Here is a 25,136-nt window from a genome sequence, read left to right as displayed (position 1 = left end):
CAACGAACTTGTTACTGAATGTATCGTGTTTCCACGATATGCCATTATGTTGGAATAAAGCCCCTTCTGTGGTTGTGTCACAACATAGGCATGTGCCACATTTGTGGTGCCCTACGATCGGGGTTAAACCCATCATTTGTCGTAACGAGGGTTGTGTTTCTCTCGTGATTGCAGCTCTCACCACATAGTTGGAGATACTGTTTTCCTTTTTAAATGCAAAAAGGGGTGGCTGATTCAGACTTTCATCTAGATTTTTTACCAAGTGCCAGTTTTGTCCAATGATCTTTTTTAGTTTATTTATTTTATTTTTTATTTATTTATTTGTAGAGTTTTGTATAGCGCGGACAAGACCCGTGGGTATCAGAGCGCTTAACATAAAAACATAGAAACATAAAAACATAAAAAGATTACAAATTACAGATTGACATTATAGTAGCAGATTATGATAACACACATATATGAGGTAGTAGGCGATATGATATCAGGGTGATTAAATAAATATATATATATTCCAAATGCCTGTGACATTAGCCTTATGAGGTGCATAGGCTTGGCTTGTGTCGTAGTCATATCGTCAGGTTTGGCTGAGGTAGGGTTACATAGTATTATCAGTGCAGTTACATGAATAATCAGCAATATGGGTTGGCTAGGTATAGCTTGAGGCAAGGATTAAAAAGATAAACCAAGTGGGGTAGAGAATTATATCATTATGGTTGTGAGATATAGTGTAGAGTTTACATATATATGAGGTGACCTTAAGGTGTGTAGCCTCTGTTTGATCATGTCATTGTAATTGTCACATTGGTCTTCAGAATATTGATGATGAGTCCGATCTTATTTGTCTAGAGTGTTCATACTAATGGTCGGTATGTGTCTCTATGTAGGGTATTTACTCATCAAGTGGTTCTTGAGTTCCCGTTTGAATTTTACAGTGTTTTGAATCACCCTGATGTTAGGAGGGAGTGAATTCCAGATTCTGGGGGCGGCTCCGGAGAATGCTCGGTCATAGGTCTTTTTCTTCCGGAAGAAGGCCGGTCGTAGTAGCAGCTCCTTGGCGCTTCTCGTTGGTCTGTTGCCTCCCGATAGCTTAATTTTCTTGGCTAGATATCTAGGCGTGCTGTAGTGAACCGCTTTGTGGGTAATACAGGCCATCTTCATTTTAATTCTCGCTTCGTAGGGTAGCCAGTTTAGTGCCTTTAGATGGGGAGATATGTGATCGAATTTCCTCGTTCCCGTGATGAGTGTTGCCGCGGTGTTGAGGCAGGCTTTCAGTGGTGCAGTAGATGTTTTTGGTAGGCCAGCTAACGTGGTGCAGCCATATTCAATTCTCGAGATCACCAGAGATTGGATAGCCAATTTTAGATCTGCTTCTGAGATAAAGGGTTTCAATTTTCTTAGATAATTCAGGTGAAAACGGGCGCTCTTGGCCATTGTGTTGATGTGGTCTTTCATGTCAAGGTTCTGGTCTAATGTGATTCCTAGAGATTTAGCTGAGTTGATTAGAATCGGAGTACAGTTCAGAGCAGTTACCAATTTAGTCCAATCTTTTACTTCTGGTTGACTCCTTCCAGGTGATATTAGTAGGAATTCTGTTTTGTCGGCATTAAGTTTTAGATGATTAGCTGTTAGCCATTGTAACGCTCGCTTTAATGTTTCATTCATTAGGTCAATGTCATCTCGGCAGGCGATCTTCATATATATTTGCGTGTCGTCTGCGTACATGTGATAGGAGATCTTTGATTTACGGAGAATCTCCGTGAGAGGTTCAACATACAAGTTGAATAGATCTGGGGATAACGTTGAGCCTTGTGGGACCCCTATTGTGTTCGGGCACGGGGAGGAGATAACTTGGTTGACTAGGAATAGTTGTGTCCTGTTCTGTAGGAAGGAGTTAAACCAATTCAGTACGTTTCCAGATAAGCCCATCCTGTCACGTAGCCTGGTCATCAATAATTCGTGATTTACAGTGTCAAATGCTGATGATAGGTCTAATAGGATCAGTAGGCATGCATGATTTTGGTCTAGGGCCTGTAAGGCATCATCAACAATATGCAGGATCGCCGTTTCAGTACTATGCCCAGTTCTGAAGCCTGATTGGCAGTCATCTAGTAATGAGAACTTAGCGATGTGCTGACTCAGTTGGCCCTGCACGCATTTCTCAATAAGTTTGGCAAGTAGAGGGATGTTGGTCACTGGTCGATAGTTCTTCGGGTCTGATGCATCCGCTGTCGGTTTTTTGATGATGGGAACTACCTGCCCAGTTTTTAGGCAGTCAGGGAGGGACCCTTGTGCAAGTGAAGCATTTATTATCTCAGTCCAGATAGGAATTAGGGTGTGGCTGATTTCTCTTACACACTTTGCCGGTAGAGGGTCCTGATAGTGGTTGTTCGGTCTGAGTTCTGCTAGCGTTTTGGCGATCTTTCCCTGGTCGTATAGTTCAAATGTGTCCCAATTTGCCTGATTTTTTGTATGCGGGTCTTCAGTTGTCGCCTTGGCTTCATTTATAGGTGAGGGAAGTGTCGTGAGGTTAGCTGCTGCACTTGTGAGCTCATCTTCTAGTTGTTTGTTTTTTTTCCATGATAAATGAAGAGAACTCCTCGCAGCTTATGGGAGTTTTTGAGCTCTCTTGAGAGGTTTTAGCTAGTTTATTAGATTGTTGTTTTAAGATCTCGAAGAGTTTTCTTGGTCTGTTTGCGGCATTGTCAAGTTCAGCCCTTATAAATTCTTTTTTGGTGTTGATTATCTTTTTGTTATATTGTTTTCTCGTTTTTCTGAGGTCTTTCAGCTCAGGGGAGGAGGGATGTTGTCTCCATTTCCTTTCAGCCATTCTCAGTTTTCGCCTGTCTTCGTTCAATGATTCATTGAACCAGGGGTTTTTTGGTTTTTCTGAGACATTTTTCAGTTTTTGAGGCAGGGTGTCGTTGACTATATTACCGATCGAGGTTATGTAATGATCTGTCAGCTCGTTGACATTGTCATTCTGCCTGTTGTTACGAGGCTTCAGGTCTTTCTCACATCTTTCCACTAGTAATTCAATATTGGCTTCTTTTGTGTCTCGAATTAGTTTTTTGCACTTGCGAGGTTGCACGGTCTTACCTTTTTTCATTGTGGGTATCGTGAATGTTATGGCGTGATGGTCCGACCAATCGCACGGGTCTATAGCAAGGATTGAAGTCTCTTTGTTTCTTGAAATAATCCAGTCGAGGGTCGCTCCTTGTGAGTGAGTGGGTTGGGTGCATGCTTGCGTAAGGTTTAGCTCATTGAGGAAGTCTTTAATCGAGTTCACCATTTTGTCGTTGCCGTCGTCCCAGTGGAGGTTAAAGTCACCTAGGAATATGTTGTTGGCATCCGAGTTCGAGTTGGCAGTTATAATCTCTATTAGTTGCTCTGTGAACTTAGTGTTCTCTCCCGGTGGGTGGTAGAACGCATGCAGGTTATAGCTTTGATTGTTTAGTGATCTTATGTTAAGACCAAGGTATTCACAGGATTCCGTGGGGTCAGATTGGAATTGGTTGACCTTAATCTCGGACCGGTGAATGCACGCTATACCTCCTCCCACTTTCCTTGGTCTGTCTAGCCTGACAATGTTATATTGAGGTGGTACTAGGAGATCAATGGTAGGAGATGATGATTCACTGAGCCATGTTTCCGTGAGGACGGCCAAGTCGATTTCATTGTTGATGATGAGGGCGGCTATGTCCGATGCATGTTTAGTTGCCGAGCGACAATTAAGAAGTAGGCATTTCAGGGCTTTCTGTGAGTTAACGGGGTTTTCATTTTCCGTGTCGATTGTAGTGCCTGTATATGTTGTAAGTTGTGGTGGATTGCTTTCCTGTCATTCTTTCTGGACGTTCTATTCGAGTCAATCGGTACAATTTCGATATACTCCTCCTTTCCCTGAGCCGGTTGTTCATAAGATTGCAGTAGGGCCAGGGCTTCTTTATTTGTTAAGGGGTTGGTCCTGTTTGGTCTGTTGGGTCGGAGTACAAGATTCTGGATTTGTGCGACCTTCGTGTGTGTATTCATCATCATCTCCCAGATTTTCTCAATTGTCTTTGCGACATTCATCGAGTCTTGTGCTAGGTTGCTTATTAGTTTTTTGAGCTCATTGACTTCTTTCAATGTTCGGACAAATTTATTATGTGAAATAGACCTGGCTGTGTTCGTTCTACATTTTTCCCTCCTCCGTGACAGGTCTTTTCTCATTGCTACCGGTCTAGTCGCTGTATCCTTATTTTTGATATGATTCTTGACTTTATTAGGGGTGTCTCCATTGCTTCCTATGATATTAGGTGTAGAGGGTGTTTTAGTGGATAGAGCTCTAATGGACTCCGGATTCGCATTCGCGGGAGATTGGGGAATGTTGGTATCCTCTGCCCTGTTCTTTTTGTGGTTATCTTCATAGGAGATCTCACTTGGCGCTGAGCCACCCTCTTCAAGTGTTGTGGCGTCATGTGGTATCGGCACCGGCATTTCCATTTGTGCCTGGCTCTTCTCTTTATTTCGAGGGTTAGGAGCTAACCCTATCCTTTTAATCTCTTTCTCCGGTATGGCCATCGTAGTTCCAGGTAAATCTCCAGTGTTGGTGATTAGATCGTTCCGGCAGCCCGTTTTGTAGGCTACTCTGGAGACCGAGTTGTTTAAGTCATTTGTGATATCTGGTGGAGTCAAGTTTTGTTGATGATTAGGTCTTTCTCCATGGCGTGTTGGTTGTGGTGGATCTTGAAGGTTTATGTTTGGTGTTCCATCAGTATTGGAAGAAGTGTTCTTGATTATATTGACTACTCGTTGTGTTCGAGGTGTCTGGGATCTTAAGTTTTCTGCTTCTATTTTTAACGTTGAGAATATTTTGTCAAATTTTACTAGCTCTCTGTCTGCTGCTTGGATGAGTACAATTCCATTTTTGTATATAGTTATGTTTAGGACAGCTCTGCACCATGCTGAAGGTTTGCTCCTAATTTTTGTGCCGTGTGGGATGTTGGTTATATTTTCAATATTTAGACTTTTTGTCACGACATTACGCCAGGTCGCCGTTCTTCTAGTGAAGAATATCAGGTCGTTTATGATAATGCCCCTATCTGTGTTAAACGAGGGGTCCAAGAACAGTTGTTCTGGGTGTTTCTTCAGTAAGTTGTGTTTGACCTTTTTTGCCGCGTTCTTAGAAATCTTGGGTGGGTATGTTATTACTTGTGCGTTCATGTCTTCACGTTCTGTGTACCTGACCGACATAATTGTTCTTTAGTTCGTGAAGATCTTTAAGTGATTTCTAGTTTCTGTCCTTCCAGGTTTCATAGAGACCACCTTGTTATCTTTTTGAATTATTGCTATGATCTCATTAATCTTTCCACTGTTTTACTTGTTCTCTTTCATGTCTCTTTATAAGCTGCTACTATCTTAGCCCTTTTTCTTTATTACCACACTTTTCCTCTTTATCTTTCCTTGTTTGCATGTGGATCTTGTGTGAGGATGTTTAGTTATTGGTGGGGTTGCTCCCCATTCCAAGATGGCCGTTTGTTACTTTATCTGAGTGAGTGCTGAGAAGTCTCTTCTCTCTTTCACAGTGAGAGCTGAAGTCTTTTCTCTCTTTCCCTTACTTGTAGTCCACTCTCAATTGCCTTTCTTTGTAGTTGCTGCGATAAAAGTCCCTTTTCACTTTCTCCTCTTCTGCCTGCTGTGTTTATTTTGGTGCATTTTTTGTTTCATGCCTGACGATGTCAGAAACGGCCGCCATTTTAAGGTCAGGCAAGCCGGACCTTATTTCCTCCGTTTGTGCAACTGGTGAGTCTTTTCTATTTATGTCATCTAGTCATGTGCTGCATGCTAGTGGCTGGGAGCGTCCAGTCCTCCACTACCATTCCGAGGTTGCAGTCAGTATACACTTCCCTTGTCCGTTCTCGCCGCCATTGCTAGATCAGGCGGGACGGATCAGCTCCGACTTTTCCTGTCTCCCGCCACCGGTCCTCGGATGATCCAGAGGAGGGGGAGCGGGGGGGACACTCGGAGGGGTTATGGTGCCCCTACCTTTATCCACGCAGGCTCGCTCTCATGCCTCGATCTGCTCTCCCCGTCTGCCGTGTGAAGATCACACCCGTAGTCCTCCCGAAGCTCCCGGACAGCTACTCGCCTCTCCTGTAGCGAGGCAGACCAGCGCAGCTCACTGTGTCCAGCGCTGCACCGCTGGCGCTGCTGTTGTCTCTCTCGAGTCCGCTGCTGGCTGTGGACTCTTCGCGTCCAGTTCCCGTCCGCCACAAACCTCCGTCCTGCAGTCCTGCAGTCATGGAGGGCTGGTTGTCTGCAAGTCGGATCCCGTCGCTTTCCTTCCTTCTCCCGCTCTGCAAAGTGCACGCTCTATGTCCGCTCCGTTCCAGGTCGCAGATAGGGTTTTTTGCAGGGATTTTTCGGGGATTTTTCGGGGATTAATACCAAATTTGGTGATCCCTAATCCCGGAGCTCTTTCCTAGAGCTCCTGTTCCGCGGCCATCTTGCTTGAGTGGCTCAAGTCTAGTTTGTTGGCATTAGGACAGTACGTTGTTACACATACTAGGCGCTTTAACTGGGATTTATTTCGTCGCTCTAGTAAGGTTTCTCTTGCGGTCCATCTCGCCCGTTTCATACAATTTCGCACCAATTGTCTTGGATAACCACAATCGCACAATTTAGACATCAAATTATTAGCGTGGAACTTGTAGTCTTCATTGGATGTACAATTTCTACGTACACGCAAAAATTGGCCGGAAGGCAGATTTTCTTTTAGGCTCCTCGGATGATTGCTAGAGAACAGGAGAGCTTTATTGCGGTCCGTTGGTTTGACAAACAATGATGTAGCTAATTTGCCTGCAGATGAGAAAACTTCTACATCCAAAAATGATATCTTGTTCTCCGAGTGGGCTATGCTGAACTGTATGTCCGGTGTTCTCGCATTTAACCATTTGTGAAAAAGTTTAAGATTTTCTTCTCCGCCTGTCCACACCATGAAGACATCATCTATAAAACGTAGCCACGTTCTGATGTGTTTTCCGAATGGGTTGTTATTGTGGACATACGTGTCTTCATACAAAGACATAAATAATACCGCCAGTTCCAGGGCAAATGGGCACCCCATTGCTACTCCTTTCACTTGGAGATAGAAGTCTTTCGCAAAACAAAAATAGGTTTTTTTCAAAGCAAAAGATGCTAAATCAACCAAAAATTTGGTGGGCACTTGCACGGGTCTTGGTCGTAAATCCAGGAAATATGTCACCCCTACTAAGACAGTTGAAATATACAAGAATTTCATCGTTGAAATCATGCACCCCAGCTGTCATTTCGATGAAACGAATGGTCACTGTAATGAGTCAAGATAGTGACATGCTAAAACTGAAAGACATTATGACACATCAGTCTTGGTACCAGCACGCTCGACCTCTTACCAGTGACAGTGAATACCAGAAGTTTAAAATGTCAAAGATGAACTGTCCGTTACTCTGAAAGGTATTATTTTAAGAGGTTTGAGAACTGTCATTCCGTAGAGTCTCTGACAACAGATAAGTAAAGTGGCCCTTGAAGGACTTTGTGGAAGTATTGCTACCAATAGCGCTTTCCGAGACTGAGTCTGGTTTCCACATCTCGACAAGAGAGTTGAAAGAGAATTGAAGGCCTGTCATCAATGCAACTGTCTGTCATCAAAAACACCTCAAACATGTCACAGTTGCCAACTCATGCATGGGAAAGAATTTTTGTTGACTTCTTTGTTCCTCTTGACAAAGGACATCACCTGATGGTGATCAGATATGAATATTCCCATTTTCCATTGATAGAAAATCTGTCATCTATCACTCAAGAAAGAGTCATCAAGAGATTAGACGGCATCTTCATGATATGTGGTGTTCCTTTGATCTTAAAGTCTGACTACGGCCCACCTTTCAACAGTCAAGAATTGAGAGATTTTCTCAGTCATCTTAATGTAAAGCATCAGAAGAGCACACCTCTTTGGCCACAGTCCAATGACCTTGTCAAATATTTAATGACTACTCCTAAGAAAGCTGTCCAGCGTGCTGTACTAGAAAAGCTCGACCATAAAACTGTCTTAAATTCGACTCTTTGAGCTTTCCATTCAACCCCTCACTTGACCACAGGTCCTACAAACTTGATGTCCAGGATAGCCATGATGACCTAGTCACCTCAATGCACCAACAGAAGATCAAATACTGAGGAAGAAATCTGCAAGAAAGACTTGGATTGTAAAAAGAAAATGAAGGCCTATGCAGACAAGTATTGACATGCAAAAGACGTTATGTTCACTAGAGGAGATCAAGTGTTTGTTCATCAGCATAGAAAATGAAAGTCTGATGCTTCTTTTAATGCTGAACCAATTCAAGTTGTGACCAGCAAAGGACATATGGTGACTGCCTAGCGTCCTGGGAAGTTCATTACAAACCAATTTATTACTTTACACAATAAAAGAGAGTGAAGGGGTTTCAAGATGGCGCCCATAGTGCAATGTCAATACTAGGGTGTGGACTAGTCGGAAACCACGGGTGAGAAGTTACCACGAGAGGTCAGAAGCCGCCCTGATCTCACCGCGGAAAGGATGGTCTTTAAAAGGCATGAGATCTTCATTATGTCGAGCGGACGAGTTAAGACATAGCGCGCTTGTGAATCCGGTAAGGAGAAAGGGGCGGGGATTCCCATGAGGATAGTCCGTGAACTTGTTCAAACTCCATGATGGCCTCTTGTTTTCCCTGCCGGTTTTTAAACATGCTCGGGTGAGAAATATGTATAAAAAATGAGAACGCCGGCACTCGTGTCTTATCCCATGACCTAATTTGCAATGGAAACCGCGTAAATCTTCATACGACGGGTTGACCATCTCTAAAAAAACGGGGATAAAATCCACCGGGAGGATACTATTATTAGGGCAACATGCCTACTTTTTTTGCAGGCTGACAGAAAGCAGCATTGGGATTGTACCGCAAGAGTGACAAAGAAGGGGGTCACCGGTATGCTACAGTCAGGCATTTAAGCAGTAGATAAATATGTCAGGACGGTCTATGTGGTGAACGGGTAATGGCAAGGGATTGCATGCCCCATGAGGTTGTACTTACGATATGTTGTCTGTTGTTTTTTAATTCTGTTCCCTAGGTTATTTATACATGAAATGAATGCAGTGTAGTGAATACTGACCCTCGCCCTGACGAAATTGCCTAAATATATTTCACGGCAGTGAAACATATTGGCCCTCTACGGAGATAGAAGGCAACAGAGTGTCTTTTAATGTGAGCAACCTCACGGCATAGAATAAAAAGGTAAAGCCAGTGTAGGTAAATGTTATATCCTACATAAATATATAACATGTTTCCTAGCCCTGCTGCCTCTAGCTGCTCAGCCAGAGTGTGTCTTGGTGTTAGAATGTTGGTGTGCCTGTGATGCGTGGAATGCCTGGGTGACTGAGTGGGGTGAATGTGGCAGTTGGAGATGGGCTGAGCAGCTAGGGAGGCTGCTCCTGGTGGGGCTCGTACCACACTAGGCTGGCTGGAGTCAACTAAGATGTAACCTGATCTGAAGACTGAATAAACTAGTCTTGAACATTCATCTTGGCTCCTGGTATCTTTCCACTAAGGATACAACATATTTTTGGCGACGAGGACAGTCTTGAACCCCAGTGACTCTTGGTACAGCAATGCAACTAAGTAACTAAGAAACTAACAACTAAGAGAGTAACCAAGAGATCCCACAAGCACTTTCAAGAAGAAAAAAGAAGGTATTTCTAGGCAAGCCAGCGCCAGCCCCACCAGCTTCCTTCCTATGGACAGCCCCAACGAGCAAGCTCGTTTTTAATTCTAAATAACGTGGTCTAAAGCTTCAAGGTCCACCTTATTTTGGGGCAGTTCTTACATGCACTAGGGAGATACATCCTAGAGCTCACCGCATCAGTATCTTCACCACTGGTGCATCATTTCTTTCACTATACTTACATTATTTTTATTTGTTTTTGATTTGATATGGTAGCGCTAATGATGAGAACCGGAGCCCACTGGTGAGAACCTACCAGTGGACTCCCATGGTGTTACTTCCATGAGGCACTCCATATCTTTTCACACATTTTTTCCTGCTGTTTTTTTCTGTTTTTCTTTACTTCATGTATTGCACTAGATGTTAGGGTGCACCAGGAGGGAACAGAACTTCAAACTGAACAGGTATTCGTGGTGGGGGACAGTATATGTATAAACTGCCAACATAACACACACAATTGTGGGGGCTATTATCCACATTGAAATACAAGGGAATCTGTTCATGAAATAGGGTTGGCTCATATAGTGTTTTGAATCATTGAGTGGGGGGGGGGTAGACCTGACTGTTATAGAACCCCTATTGCTGCTTATTGAAGATAGTACTTGTCACGTTGAGCTCTGTACCTTCATACACAATATCTGCTGCTTGGGAGTTAAGTGCATGGTGACAGTTGATGCTAATGCCAGTGGTTTTGATGCTTTAAGGGAAATCACAACACTTGGGAAAGTGCATAGAAGTCTAACATATGTTTAATGCAAAATTACCAGCGTTCATTAATAAAGTAGGGAAGGCAATTGCCTTTTCAATGGACCAGAGCTTTCCCCTTGATCAGTAGCAGCATGTAATTCTAAAATCTATGTATTTTTCGTTTACATTTATTAAAATGTTCTCAATACTTGTGAACGTAAGTGAGCACATGTGACATAAGAGAAACTTGCAGAAAGCTACTAATGAACAGGCGCCAGGGCCTTCTCATGGGAAGGAATTTGGGAAGGCCCTAGTTACCTCTAAGTAGAGCTGAGTCTGCTACTTTGTAAAATCTTTGGTTCCTTATGGCAACTTCAGAACGAGGATATACTTTGCTAGCATGGTTCAGCAGAAATATGCAGGGTACAACTTGGAACAGAACTATAGTTTATTTGAAATACATATAAATGTGCAACGAATATAAGGCTTTAGTGGTCCTAAAACTATTCCAAATACTAAATTGCAAATGGTTAGTATCGTGTAACTGTCACTTTAAGGCATACATGAGTATTGCCATTATTTTCTTAGTAACCATATAAGCATCAAGGCAATTTGCGAGGTAAATCTACTTTCACAGTGCCACCGGGCAGGTGTTTGATGGGAAAGCCATTACATAACACGGCTAGGGAGCTGGACCTCGGAGCTGGGGATCAGGGTTCGAGTATCGGTAACGACGCCAAAAACCTCCTGTGATTCTGGGCAAATCACTTAATCTCCCGTTCCTAAAAATGAATGCGTGTCCTCATGTAACGTAACTGGTGCTATGTAAAGCGCTCTGATACCTGATTCAGTTCGGGTCTAGTTCGCGCTATATAAAACTCTGCAAAAAAAAAAAAACACAATTCAACTTTCACAGAGTAGTTATTGTTAAGAGCATGAACAAAATATGATGCAACACCTGGGCGACATGGTGTCTGGATTCAGCTTGCTAAAACCAAACTAAACCAGTTCTGTGCTTGATGATAAATCTAGTTGTCATTCTTGAATATATGGGTGTGCCAGAAGGGTTGCGCAGTTGACAACAAAGAACTAAAAGTGGCCTAGAAAATTATACAATGGCTTGGATGCCATTTTATTATGTTAGCAATATGGTAAGCAAAAACTATACGGGTTTGTACCTCAGCAACCAGAAGTACCAAGTATGTCTAGTTTTCACTGTTGAGTGTCCATTTAACAGTTACATTTTCATGTCCATTAAATCCATACTCGTTTTCAAAGAAATGTCTTTTGGTGGACAGTGATTTTTATTAAGTATGATGACCTTAGGAGGGTACAGTTTTTTTAAATGTATTTCCACTATATTGAATATGAATTGTTTGTTTCAAATTCTATCTGAAATTAAGCTTCATAACACTTCATCTCAGTAATCTTTACCTGGTGGTCCATAGCTACTATTGAAATGATGAGACTCCAGTCAAAAGAGAGAAGATAGATTTTGTTAAAAACACAGAAGTTAGCATTATGCATCAACATTTTACTATGCCACTCCTGCAGCCCTTTACAAAACATTACATACCAATAATAACTGCAACCCTGGCATTAGAATGCCCCTATAACCCCCTCTACTCCAACATTCCAACTCTTTTGGATACTTAAACTCTTGTTTTTGCTTTTGCTTCCGATTAGTCTGTTGAAGAATACCTCCTCTTGCGACTCATCTATGATGTTTCGTATCCACATTTAGGACATTCCTCAAACCTTTTAGTTCCTTTAGAGTACTCAAAATAAACACCTTCTGGATAAAAAGATGTGTTACCTTTAACACATTGACATCAGGCACACTTCTCATAGAAGCCAAACAAAGCAAGGTGGCTAGTTTTAAATGTAACTCTCTTAACCTAAATATATATTCCAGGTCAAGACTTAAACAGTTTAAAAATCAAACTAATATCCCACATGGATTCATATCTACTATGGGAGGTCTCTTAATCTGAATATCTTTCAAAACTCTACAAAGCAAATCATATCTGACTGTTGCTCTGTCATCATTAATAGAATGACCTGATAAAATTGCAAATCTGTAACAATTCACAGCCGATAACTTAGGCCCTTCTCAAACAATTCTGTCAAAACATGTGCTGCCATAACTACATGATCCCTCACGAGATCCAGACTACTTTCTAATCTCCGAAATGCCCAGATGTTAAAAATGTCCCTGTATGTTATTAGTTCCTGGACCCCATGCTTCACTGAATAACTCCACAGCCTTGCTTGAAAAACCTTCAGATCCTTCTGATATTCCGTTATCCTCTTTACAAATAGCTTGGAGACCCCCAACATTACTAAATGCTGTTCTCCTTTCTATCCTAAAAAAAAGCCCTTTCAATGCTCACTTTTAACAGAGGCTTCTCGATGATTAATTCCATCACTAGCAACCAAGCTTGAGACACCAAAAATGGTGTTATCAGTACTACCTGACATCTCTGCCTTCTCACCTTCAACAGGTCTCTCTCTATCATCATAAATGGTGGAATAGTGTAAATAAACCTTCACTACCTTCCAGTCTTACTGAAACACATCCGATACCAATGTCCCCAGATCCGCCCTCCAAGTGTAATACACTTTTTGGAATCGCAGCCTCCCCTCAAATAAGTCCACTTTCAATATACTGCTCCAGGCCTCGAAGTTCTCTAGCCAACATCAGAACATTTCCAGGCCTTGAGTTTCTCCACCCAACATCATAATTTCTCTTTGGTATCCTCTGAAAGGGAATTTTTTTCGCCATACCGTAGATAGCTCTTTAAAAATACACCTTCAAAGTCCTTTGTTCAGAGCATGACAAATCCCCATCCTTATTAACTTCATCTTCCTTCCTGACAACTTTAGAAATGCCAAGTCTGCATTCAACTGAAAAGCCAAAACTTTACCTCTCATCACCAGTTTTCCCAAATTCAATATATAAATTTTAAACAAGGTGTTGTCCTGTTTGAAAGGGTTCTTCTACAAATTCACTGTGAACCCTTTTACAATATCCACAGTTCATGGATCCTTTGTAATTATTTTCCAGTTTTCATAGAAAATCTTCACTTTACCCCCACTGTTAGTTGGGTGGAGCCATTACCAATCCCCACACTCGCCTGGCGTTCTTCTTGGAAACTGCCCTCTTCCTCCATTGCCTTTTGTCTTGCTGTGTCTTCCACTATGATCCTCTGCCATGACTGTTGTTAGGACCTCTGATATCCCTGGCCAGAAGGTTGTCTCGTTCAGACCCGTCCAAAAAACATCTGTCCTATACATGCTTACTGGAGCTCTGCACTTTGTCAAGTGTTGCAAACTTAAAAATACTTTCCAATACCTTTTACTAAGCTTTCCCAAAAAGAGAGCTCCTTGCTCTGATGCTCACCTACTTGTTGGACATGTCTCCCAGCATGGCACTTGCCCTCTGGTATCATCCTTTTAATGAGTACACATCAGGTTCTACTACTTTAGATTTCCTTCCTGAACCGTATAAAAAATTTGTGCCACTGGGGCTAAACGAATGAGTAATTTATTCTGTCACTGTTTTAATAACACTATGGTCTCTTTCTTGGATCGCTGCATAATCTAAATAAAAAAATAATTTACCCTGGATCTAAATTTGGTGATGTACAAACCTTCCCTTCAATTACTGGTCTTATACGCTCAGTTTTAATTACTTCTGTGACCTCCATTTCTAAAGCTACACTAATTCACGATTCACGTCTTTATGTTATCCGCTACGTGGTCCATTTCTGATGATTCAGTGCTATGCAGCTGTATAATCCGTGGTGAGACTAAAAATATATTTTCCAGTTGGATCCTTTAAATTCATCTTTAAATTCCTCTCTACTATAGCCGTCTCTTTACAGGTCTAACAAATATTCATCAAACTCTGTACTAAATCCTTTATCATCAGTCATGGATGCAAACTCTTCTTCTAAAGGATGCACCTACTCTCCATGAATAAAGGTGAGGACACCTTGCTTTTGCCTCTCTCTCCAGGCAGTTTTTTTAGGGCATGATTTATATCTTTTTTTTTTCTTTAAAAAAAAAAATATTTTAAGACCTTTATTATTCGATAGGTAAGTTACACAGCATTCGGCTTACAACCCACCTGGGCCAGCCGCGTATGTTTTAAACTACATCTCGTGCATTGGATGAACACAGCCTCAAGGCCGACAACCCTGAGGTTCGGCGGCGTAGAACAATCTGATTCAATACTGCACAATCGTACAAACATTCGGCAATGCAAAAGTATAGGTCTGTAGGGTTTCTCCTTTTTCGTATGCGAATTTGTAGTTACAGAGCTATGCTGGCGCTTGTCAACGTCTTCCGGTAAGTCGTGGCCCGCTGTAACACATGTGGGTCGTAAGGAAGAGTGTCAGATTAGTTCGCCCTCCAAGAGGGCGTGGGGGCAGCACCAATGGAGGATGAGGTTGCTCAGCATCTCAAGTGTGTCGGTGAGCGAGTATCTGCACAGCTTATCTAACCTGATGGGAGTGTTCGATGTTTATATTGGCTTTCAGGTAGGATCACCTCGGCCATGGCTGTTGTCCTCCATGGCCCCATGGTGTAGTGTGTACAATAGTCAATGTTGAAGGGTTTGATCCATAGAGAAGTGGGACCAGTAGGTCTACAAACTTTAGAACAGTAACACGGGAAATACAAGTGAAAGGGAGGGGGAGTAGGGTTAGAGATAGCCATGTGTTAAGGGAGGGAGGTGCGGTGCCAATGTATCAGTAGCGGTCCAGTGGGTGGGTAGGCAGGGGAGCATAGTGGGCGGTTCGCCTGTATGTCAAGCACATTAGGGAGGATTACCACCTTAAGGGCATGTCAGGTGCGATAATACCGTACCGTCCATGAGGTAGCCGGTGGTAGGACCCCCGGCTATAGTGGAATGTGCGGGGACGTAGGCGCGGGAGGGGCAATATATCCGCCGTTGCGGAACAGCAGGATATGCAGCACGTATTGACCAAGACATGGGAGTCATGTAGGCAGCGATCAGCGCAGTATATACGATGGTGTAATGATGCGTGGGGACTGGGGGGGGAGAAGAAGGAAAATCAGATGAGCAGGGGGAGTCTGTTGGGTGTGAATGTGCCTCGTAGTGTCCACTACAGGGAGGGGAAAGGGGGGTAGCACATACCCCATCACGTGATCCCCTGTTCCACACATTTCTGCTGGAAGGATTGGAGGATGTCGTCCCAGTGTTGCGCAATCGAAAATTTCCTAAGGCCCGCCGTTTCTTCTCGTCGCAGGACAGCGCTTTCCGCTCATGCCCAGTTTACCAACGACAGGCTCCAGTGTCGGATGTGCGGGGTTGTGTCGGCCTTCCACCGCTTGGTGAGCAGTCGCTTGGCCGTGATTAGTTGGGCATGATTTATATCTTGGTGAATGGGATACTTCGTCACAAAGGTGACGGATATCCCGTCTGCTGAAATATAAATCCCATAGAATCTAATGGAATATAAATGTTGGCATCCTGACATCCGTCACCGTTGGAACGGAGTAACCCGTCCGCCAAGATCTAAATCAGGCCCTTACTCAAGTTGAGTTAACATAAGCACTGCTGCTCAACTCTCTTGCCATTAACCACAGACATGCCGTATAGGTGCCAACATGTCTCCTGTTTAATTGTTTCACAAAGTTATCAAAAAGGAGATCCACTCAGTGGAACAGCCTGACCTTGTGCTAACGTACACACAACGGAGCCTTGATCTAGTGCAAATTGTCACGTGGTCGGGCCTTGACCAGCACTGCTGAACATGCATGCTAGACCTGCCAAGTACCATGCATTAGGCATTAGACTAACGCATTTCAGTGTGGTGGTCTGCATCACCATAGTAAAATGCAATGTCACACATTATAATAGCGCCTCCTAATTTGTCAGCCGGAGCGCTACTATAATTACGCACTATACAAACTGCAGTGACAGCGGGATGCTCCTGGCAGGCTTGGGGGCTCTGGCTCAGCTCAGCTTGCACAGTGCGACAATGTAACAACATTGATGCGGCATTAGCAATCACGTCAGGACGGCCAGAGTCAGTGCCCTATTGTAGTTTGTGAGTTGCTTGTGAGACACACGACTAGGCGGGTCGTCCACTCCTGCTGCCTCCTGTGGCGCAAGAGGGTGGGCCGCGGTGATTTTCATAGAGTTTTGGCTGCTGCTGCACAGTGCAATTGCTGGGCAAATGACAGCGCAGCTTGGCTGTATGTTCCAGCGATGGATCCAACTCCACCGGTTCGTTGTGAACCACTTGCTGACACACACTGTGGCAATCATGAGTATGGCATTGGCAGCCAGTGCTCTCCGCTGCTCGCAGGCCTGCGGTATCCCACGAACGGACCCGACCCCAGCGCCGGCGGCTGAGACAGTGTGTGTGTCTGTGAGCAGCTGAGAGTTAGTCGGTCCGCTGCACAAGTAGTGCAGCAGCGGCCACGGGGCCTGCAGGATGCCGTGGCACCAGCTTCCCTTCCAAAAGAAGTAAGAGCACGGTGTATCTAGTCGCTAAATTGCTATGGCTGCTATAATAAATGCAATTTACTTCATTTTGGGCTGCCTGCTCCTGTAGTGAGAACTGTGCAGTCACGCAGCCTGTCACTTCTCAGTTTTCAGCAGTGTTAGTGCGCTCTAGTGTAACTCGAGTTGAGTTGTTATGGGTCGGGGGATGCTGTGCGACTAGCCACTGTGCAATTCACACACCGGTGTACATGTTTCCCTTGTCTTCATTGCTTGATTTTGCTTGCGAGAAAGTGTCACTCATAGTTGTTGAAATGTCACTCATAATTACACTGAAATTATAAAAATGTCATACATAGCAATCTGAAACCATGGCAGCAATGGCATTTCTGTCCCAGAATTTGGCAGCAGGAGCTAAATATATGCACACTATTGGGAGACCTTAAATGGCTTCAAAGTACCATCCCTGCCTACAACATACCAAATAATCATTACATTTGACCTCTATTTTCTAAACTCTTTTTTCATCAACTACCAACCCCTCTGATACCTAATCCTCTCCTATAAATTGGAAAATGTATGCCTGAACTTCCTGATACCATGCTCTCATGAACCTTAATCCAAAGTCTTTTACTTACAGAAAATATATTTAAGTAAGCCTCAACACATTTCTTAGCATAGACCTTTTAAGTTACTGAATCGAATACCAACATAAGGAAAGGAAGTAAAAATAGTGCATATCTGAGAAGCAGCACATAAAAGAGGGGTAATATGGCTATAATAATAGCAAAGAGGTTTTATGGCTTTTAGTAGACACTCTCATTCTAGACTTGTTTTTATTTTTGGGGGTGTAATGTTTTCTAAAGAGCTGCAGGAGTGACTATAAAGAGATTATGCTTAGTGCTAGCCTCTGGTCTTGCTATAACATTTCAAGTAAACTAAGGGAGTTTGGCTAACATTTGCAAGCAGTAGAATCTGTGACCCAGTTTAGAGAGGAGAGAAGACTAATCTCTTCTCTAACTCTGCCCACTGCTCCCTGTCAGGCCCTGGGGCAACATTTGCTGTGTGCAGCAATGTGCTTTTTGAGCAGATGAGGCCATTTAGTCTATTGGCAAAGTAAAGAATGCCTTCAGCTCCTGCAAAGGTCTACTTACTATGGCGACAGGCGGTGTGAGATGCTACAGATAAGAGGTGGTGGCTGATTAGATTCTACAACTGAATAACGACATAAAGAATATTGACATACAAGAATGTCGATAGACAAGATATCAAAAGGTAAGTGCATATAGGAAAGTGTAGATTTACTATCCCTAGCTCCACATCTGCATAACCTGAGGATGTATATTCTGCATAGGTGTATATATGTGGAGTTAGGAATAGAAATTCTAGACGTACCTGTCAATATTTTTTTCGGATATTTTGTCCTCGATATTTAGTACCTTCGATAGTCTGACTTCGATATTTAGCATGCACTCTGGTAGAGGTAAAGAGTAAGATATAACATGATATCCTTTAGTTGTCATTGGCCACTTGAGGATGAGAATGAAGACTTAAGTACCACTCTTCTAGTATAGGTATTTGTATGAATGTGCATGCTTATATTTGAGATTCAGAAGGGTAATTATTTACTGACCATGTGCATGACTTTTTTCCTCCATTTATGAGTCTGGTTTGGGATAACAGTTTGGTTTGTTGAGTAAGTCAGAAGAGGAGTCGAGTGGTGTGTTGGCCAATCCGCCAACGTTTCTCTCTCTGTCTCTGTCTGGCAAAAGCATCTTTATTTTAATTCGAATTCAGATTCAGAGCCGGCCCTTAGAAACGTGCAGTCCCTTACTAGGAAGTCAATAAGAGCCAACCTTAAGGCAGGAGGGCCTTTGCCCTTGAGGTGGAACACATCTGAGGTGGAGCTCTCCTGGACAAACTAGTTTGCTGGATATGTATTCCTGGGCTTTATTTATTATAGGGCCTTTGGTGTGATGAGATGTGCCTGACATCTCTCAGATACACCCATTACTCTTGGAGCAAAGTACTAGAATGAGCTGCCCTAGAACGGAAACCAGCTTTCTCCATATTACTCTTTTGCAAAATGCTGAACGCCTGCCTTTTTGCTACTTAGCTCTCACTGGTGTTACTGTTAGTGCCTGAAAGCCCAGGTTCTTGGGCAGCAGAAGCACTTTATAAATAAAATATGAATTCATATTCATGTATTCCCTTGAAGTGGCAGGTAGGAGTAAGAGCGAGGACGCCTGTATCACATGAGCATTCCTTTTTTAGTTCACTTCCCTACATAGGGCCTGATTATGACTATTGTGGTCCGATGGACCTTCGTAGTCAGGGTGGCAGAGCCGGCACTGCTGCACCGGTCCCTGGCAGTGTTGCAGTGGTTTTGAGCACATAATATGCTTGAGTTTCCCCTCGCCACAGTTTTCATGGCGGTGAGCCCACCACTGGTTGTCGGTGCTCACATGACTTTGGCGGTGTGGAAGCGGGGCTGAGACGTGGCGGCCCCGCACCCACACGACCAAAGTTGTAACTTGCCCCATAAATATTTCTTGGCTTAGACGGACATGAACATCTCTAACAGGGATGCTCAAAAGACTGTACGAAGTCACTTATCTCCTCCATTTAAAGCCAGGCAAACTATTGAGTGGCTACGTAAGAGAATTGGAATTTGTGTGTGCCTGCTAGTTGTGCCAGCTTTCCTGGAATAGAAATGGGCCTCCATTGTACAAAAGTGTCTCCTAGCTGCAGTAGTCATTTTCCTGAAAAGAGATGGCTTTATCGTATTTACTCTTGGACGCCACAAGAGCTAACATCTGTTTGCATATTTGAAGCGTTGAAAATGTTGGAAGAAGGCTCATTTCATTGGTTGTTTTTTTACAAAACCTTTTATTGGCATTTATATTGTTAGGAACAAAAAAACTATCAAAAATCAAATGTTCCAGTCTGTTTAATGCAGTATACATTTTTCTTACTGGTTCGTGCCCCACAGTTCATTGATTTTTGTGATGCCCCCATCTCAGCTGTGCAATATGAGTTTCATTAGAGCAAGCGATTTGCAGAGATATGTCAAACTCGCCTGTTTGTAAAACTCAAGTAGGGAAGAATGAAATCCAAAACATTTTATAATAAATAGAAACAAAAAATAATTTGTGAATTGATTTCAGAAATAAAACTGGCCCTGTGTCTAACTATAAACATGCATTTGTTCCTGCAGAACCACTCAGCAGACCTGGCCAGTTTGAGCACTGCAGAATCAGTCATGGTTGACTACTTGACACAGTTATCCAGCCTTTTCTGTTTTCTTGGCACTAAGTCAGAAAACGGATTTCTTCATGGGCAACACCTGCTCCTTTGATTCACCGGAGGAACACTATCTAGTCTGATTTTGCAGTTAGTCCTGGTCAACCTCGTGTAATCTTTTCATTGATATTTCCAGAGATTTTCAACGTATTGAAACACCCATGCGCTGCTATTCATTATTCATAGAATTACAAGTTTATGACAGGAGTACAGTGTTTTTTAAATAGTCTAATGAAGTTTGTCTTTGAGCCACCTTTTTTCGATTTTAATCATTTTTCATTTGTTTTTTAAAGTGTGATGGTCTAGACAATACCTAACATTTCTCTATGCTTGTCACTGAATTCAAATTAAATTGTGCCTGCCAGTGATCTTCGTAAAGAAGCTTAGACCTCTTGTTATTACCATGCTGACGCTGAGGAAACCTTCTCTGGTTAGTGTTCCCTCTTATACCTGAATCAGACAGCCAGATTCTGTGGTGAATCTGACCTTGTTCTTTGAGGCAACGCTAACCCTTTCACTTACTGAGAACTGTTTTAGAACCTCACACTAGCCTTTTTGTGACACATACAAGTCTTCTGACACAAGTAGTCTTGGCCACACAGAGACTTTGCAAGATTGCTGAGAAGTAGTGACTACAATTGTGGAAACTTGAAAATGGAGAACAGGGACAAAGCTTGGAGAGCTCTCTGCCCAGTCCCCACCACATGCATTAACTTTTAGGCAGGCCTAAAAACACTATTATGGATAGTGATGAGGAATATCAGCTGGAGGCATGCACTGGGCATCAGGTTGAAGTCTGAACTACCTAGGGGCCTTTACATTTTTTGTCTAACTCTACGGTACATTCTAGCCCAGTGAAGAACCCAATATTTGGCACCCGGTATATCCCTTAAATAAGTTGATAAATAAATAAAGCATCCTACTGTAAAATGCTCTTTTTTACCATAACTTTACTTTTCTTGCCATCGCTTATGTGAGAGCTTGATTCAGGATATCAAATTCAATCATTAGGCATTTTCCCAGAACAGTTTTTTCTCAGTGGGATTGCTTTTTTGCGAAAATCGCATCTTTGCGACATTTGGATTGTCTGGCTTGTTTCTGAGGTCTTCCTCTTTGTGAATATTGCTTATATTTCAGATTGTTATGTACTGTAGGTACAATTCTATTTGTCTTCTGTGTAAACAGGCTGTACTCTTTGTTGTCAATACCACTCTTGCCTTTTTGGCCTTATAATGTCTTCTTTTATTTTTTTTCTTTCAAGATCCACACCTTTTACGTACAATGACTCCAGAAAATATATGTCACATGACCCCACCATCCCGGCTGGAACATCCTCCACCTCCTGTTCACATGCAGGGCCCGCCACCGCCACACCCTGCCCACCAGCAGCATAACCCTCACTATCCTGGCATGCAGCGGGAGCTGTACATGAAAGTGGAGTCCATGATGCCGCAGTATGCTCCGATAGGGCCAGGGATGTCTCCCAGTGAAATCCACCATGCCCAGCAGGCTCAAATGCTTCACCAACTTCTTCAGCAGCAGCAGCAACACCAGCAGCAGCAACAACAACAGCAACAGCACCAGCAGCAACAGCATGGAGTTGAGTAAGTGACCCAGCAGAAAACAACATATGGTACGAGCATAGTGCTTATTTCACTTAGGTTCCAAGGTGGCATCATGGCAAAGTGCTACATGCTGCTGTGCTAAAACCATGGGATTGGGAAGGCTTGTACTGCAGTGCGTTCTTTCTTGAGCTACTCTATCTTGACAATAAGGTGAATCTATCAAGTAGGCAGAGAACTGTTGCAGTTCTTGAATGCTAGTAGATGCTATACTGTGTGTGGGATACATCTGCACCAGCCGTCACTTTCAGGGTGCTATGAAATCCCCAGACGGAGACATTCACCCAAGCACTTATGTAAGATGGCACAAAGGCTCCTCAAAATGTCCGCTCCTTGTGCAGAGATTTTAAGACTATAATATGTTTTGTGGTTAACCAAGTGCTTCTTACGTCACTCCCTAGTCATGGTGGATGTAGCTCTGCCGAGAGGCATATGAGGCACTCTTGATTATACCTGGTAACAAAAGGTAGCTTAGTCAATCAATAACAAGCAACCCCTCTGTATCCTCGGTACTAATAATCAGATTCATAGCCTATTCTTAGTCTTGGGAAAATTGTCAGCCAAGTCATAGAATAAAGCACTCCCCGGTTAATTAGAAGATAGATCATTATTGAACAACATAAATAATAGGATGCAATTTACAAAATTGGGTGCTGTCAAGTGATTATTCGCCACATTTACAGTACATCGTATATAGCAATACATTTTGCCAGTACCTGAAATGATGCTGCAGATACCAAACATAGAAGAAAGATGAAGGCATGCATGGTTGGCAGGGGGCGATTGGGAAACACCACAATAGAGGCATGCCCTTCTGCAGAGTCGAATAAAAAAGACCAGAACTTGGCACGCCTCTATCTAAAGGATTGCCCCTCTCTCCAAAGAGTTCCTGAGTCGCAAGTATGGAGTTATAAGGAAGTGTGGAAGGAAGCTGAGGCAGAGTGCAGTCGAGTATCTCCTTATGAGAGTTCTCCACCAATTCTCTTTGTACCCCTTTTCTCTCTTCCACTATTTCTCATACACACACACTTAAACGCCAAGCTCCCTCTCATCCATCTAACCAAAAGTTCCTTAAACATCCCAATGCCACTTTTGGTTCTCATATATAGGCCTAATCTCTTTACTGTGGTCAGTGGCCTGGGTTGGGCAGACAATGAGAATGTGACATCCTGCACCACGAAGTGGCTACAAGCTGTGAAATAAAATGTTACTCTCATTTTTCACGACTCTTTGTGCATCCTTTGACAGCTCTACAGTGTGTTGTGCAGTATTGTCTCAATTACAAATTCCCCCAGATTCTGCGATGCACATATAGACACATGAAGAAGCCGGACAGGTAGATGGGATTAAGGGGAAAAAAAGCAGGCATGGAGGTGAAAGCAGCCAGGACTTGGGGGTCACACACTGTCCGCTGCTCCTCACCCTCCGTATTCATAAGATAAGCCAAGGGGGAAACAGAACCCAGTGCATGAGGCAGTTTGGGTTGCAGAGGCAGTAGGGGATTGATTTGTAGGATGGCCTGTGTCCTATTCTGAGCAGCTCCCCTTGTCCATCCCTCCTAGGCCAGTCGTCCACTGAGGATGATTTCTGATTATTACACTCTGAACCACTGTCGAAGACCATAGAGGAAGAACACCAGCTCTCCATGCCGAAGCTTTAGTATTGATATCCTTACACACGCTCTGGTGCACTACATGCCCAGATATGATAGCGTAGTGACATGTTCCAAGCCCAACTCCATTACACAGCACGGAGGAAGAGATGAGCTGAGAAAAAGAGGCAGATTCCTAGATGGTGCTAGGTTATAACAGAGCCATGCATTAAGAATCACATTGCACCACAGCACTGAAGGAAGGGAAGTGGTGATCCCTACTCGTGGGTACCAAATGTCTGAAAACATCTAATGCCTGTCCTACATCTGTGAATCTTAGTTCCAAAGAGTAACAGAAGGAACTCCTCTGGCAACGAGAGGAAAGCCTAGGAAACAAATGCATCAACCCCTGCTCACACGAGCTTTCCATTGACAGCGTCACAGGAACCATCAGAGATCAAGATATTCCCCATGTCTGAAATTCTCTGGCTTATGCTATATTTTCAAACTCAGAAATGCGCAGTCCAAGCTCTGTTTTTATGGTGCCCCTAGCGTCCAATATCCTTGCTTTAGTGTTGTTTTTGTTGTTATGTTGCACAGTATTATTCTCCTGTAGTTCCTTGTTATTACCCCTACTCCCGCTGTACAGGCATTCCCGAGAGGCAGAATCCTGGCCTAGTATGTAAGACATCCCTCTGTCCGCAGTCGCTGTCACCAGGATCTGGCAGACCCAAATAGAGCGTATAGGAGTCTGAATGATTAAGAACCAGACCCCATCTGAAGAGATGGGCAGAATATTGCGACTGTCAAAATATTACCTACTGCCCTGTACCCATTTCCTATCATATATTTGGCAAGCCTCAAAACTGAGCCCAAAATATGGTCCTTGTATTGTTTTTCTCCATTATCCTGGCACCGTTGCACAATCAGTCGGTGCTAGGTTACCAAAAAGATATTTTACTCACAATCTTCTAAATTCTTTTGAACTTTGATCAAGAGCCAATTAACAACCCCTTTTTTGTAGCACTGGGCTTCTCTCCTGTGTGGAAAATGCTGGACAACCACTGGCACCTGATGGCTAGTCTTACCTCTCTGTTTTTACTAGGACAGGTTTATTTCCTAATCATCCTTACCTAGATCGGTAGATGTGTTGCCTGCTTGCATTCTGGAGCTGCCCACTCCCATCCGATCCATATCCTTTATTCTGAAATCCAGAAACTATATCCTGTAAGTTGGAGAAACCAACCACAAACAAAACCATTGCCAAGCAGCAGCAATAGGAGGGGTTCACCAAGGGTCATCAGACTCTAAAGTTCCCTTACATTCCCAATGTGGTGTCTGTTATGGATTCTTTGGCGTCTGGAATTATAAAGTCACTTTGCTTTGACATGGTGCACTTACACAACATGGTAAGCAAATAAAGTAATCTCACTACTGTAAGCCTTCATTGTTCATGAGCAAGCCATGATTTAGATGTGGCACTAGAAGTGGGAGACAGAAAGAGAGGAGAACATTGTGGCAGATGTAGCCTTTAGTAGCTGACTTTTTTGATGTGTGTTTGCTCATTCCAGGCTCCCTGTGCACCCAGCAAAGAAGAGAAAACACTCCGAGTCACCCACAAACACCATGAACTCCCAGATGCTGAATGGAATGATCAAACAGGAGCCAGGTACAGAGTCCCTCT

The 25,136-nt window shown here is 43.2% G+C and overlaps 1 protein-coding gene across 3 annotated transcripts in view; it reads left to right on the top strand.

Annotated features, from left to right (window-relative positions):
* MYRF (myelin regulatory factor) overlaps window positions 1-25,136 on the top strand; it is a 462,812-nt gene that overhangs the window by 239,360 nt on the left and 198,316 nt on the right. For all 3 annotated transcript variants that reach the window (XM_078680606.1, XM_078680605.1, XM_078680607.1), the window contains 2 exons: window positions 21,501-21,843; window positions 25,024-25,121. In XM_078680606.1, coding sequence (XP_078536732.1) covers window positions 21,501-21,843; window positions 25,024-25,121 — 441 coding nt within the window. The remainder of the gene's footprint in view (window positions 1-21,500; window positions 21,844-25,023; window positions 25,122-25,136) is intronic.

Source organism: Lissotriton helveticus, chromosome 3_1 (assembly GCF_964261635.1).
Source record: "Lissotriton helveticus chromosome 3_1, aLisHel1.1, whole genome shotgun sequence".
NCBI classification, from domain to species: Eukaryota; Metazoa; Chordata; class Amphibia; order Caudata; family Salamandridae; genus Lissotriton; species Lissotriton helveticus.
This window is presented reverse-complemented; position numbering and strand designations above follow the sequence as displayed.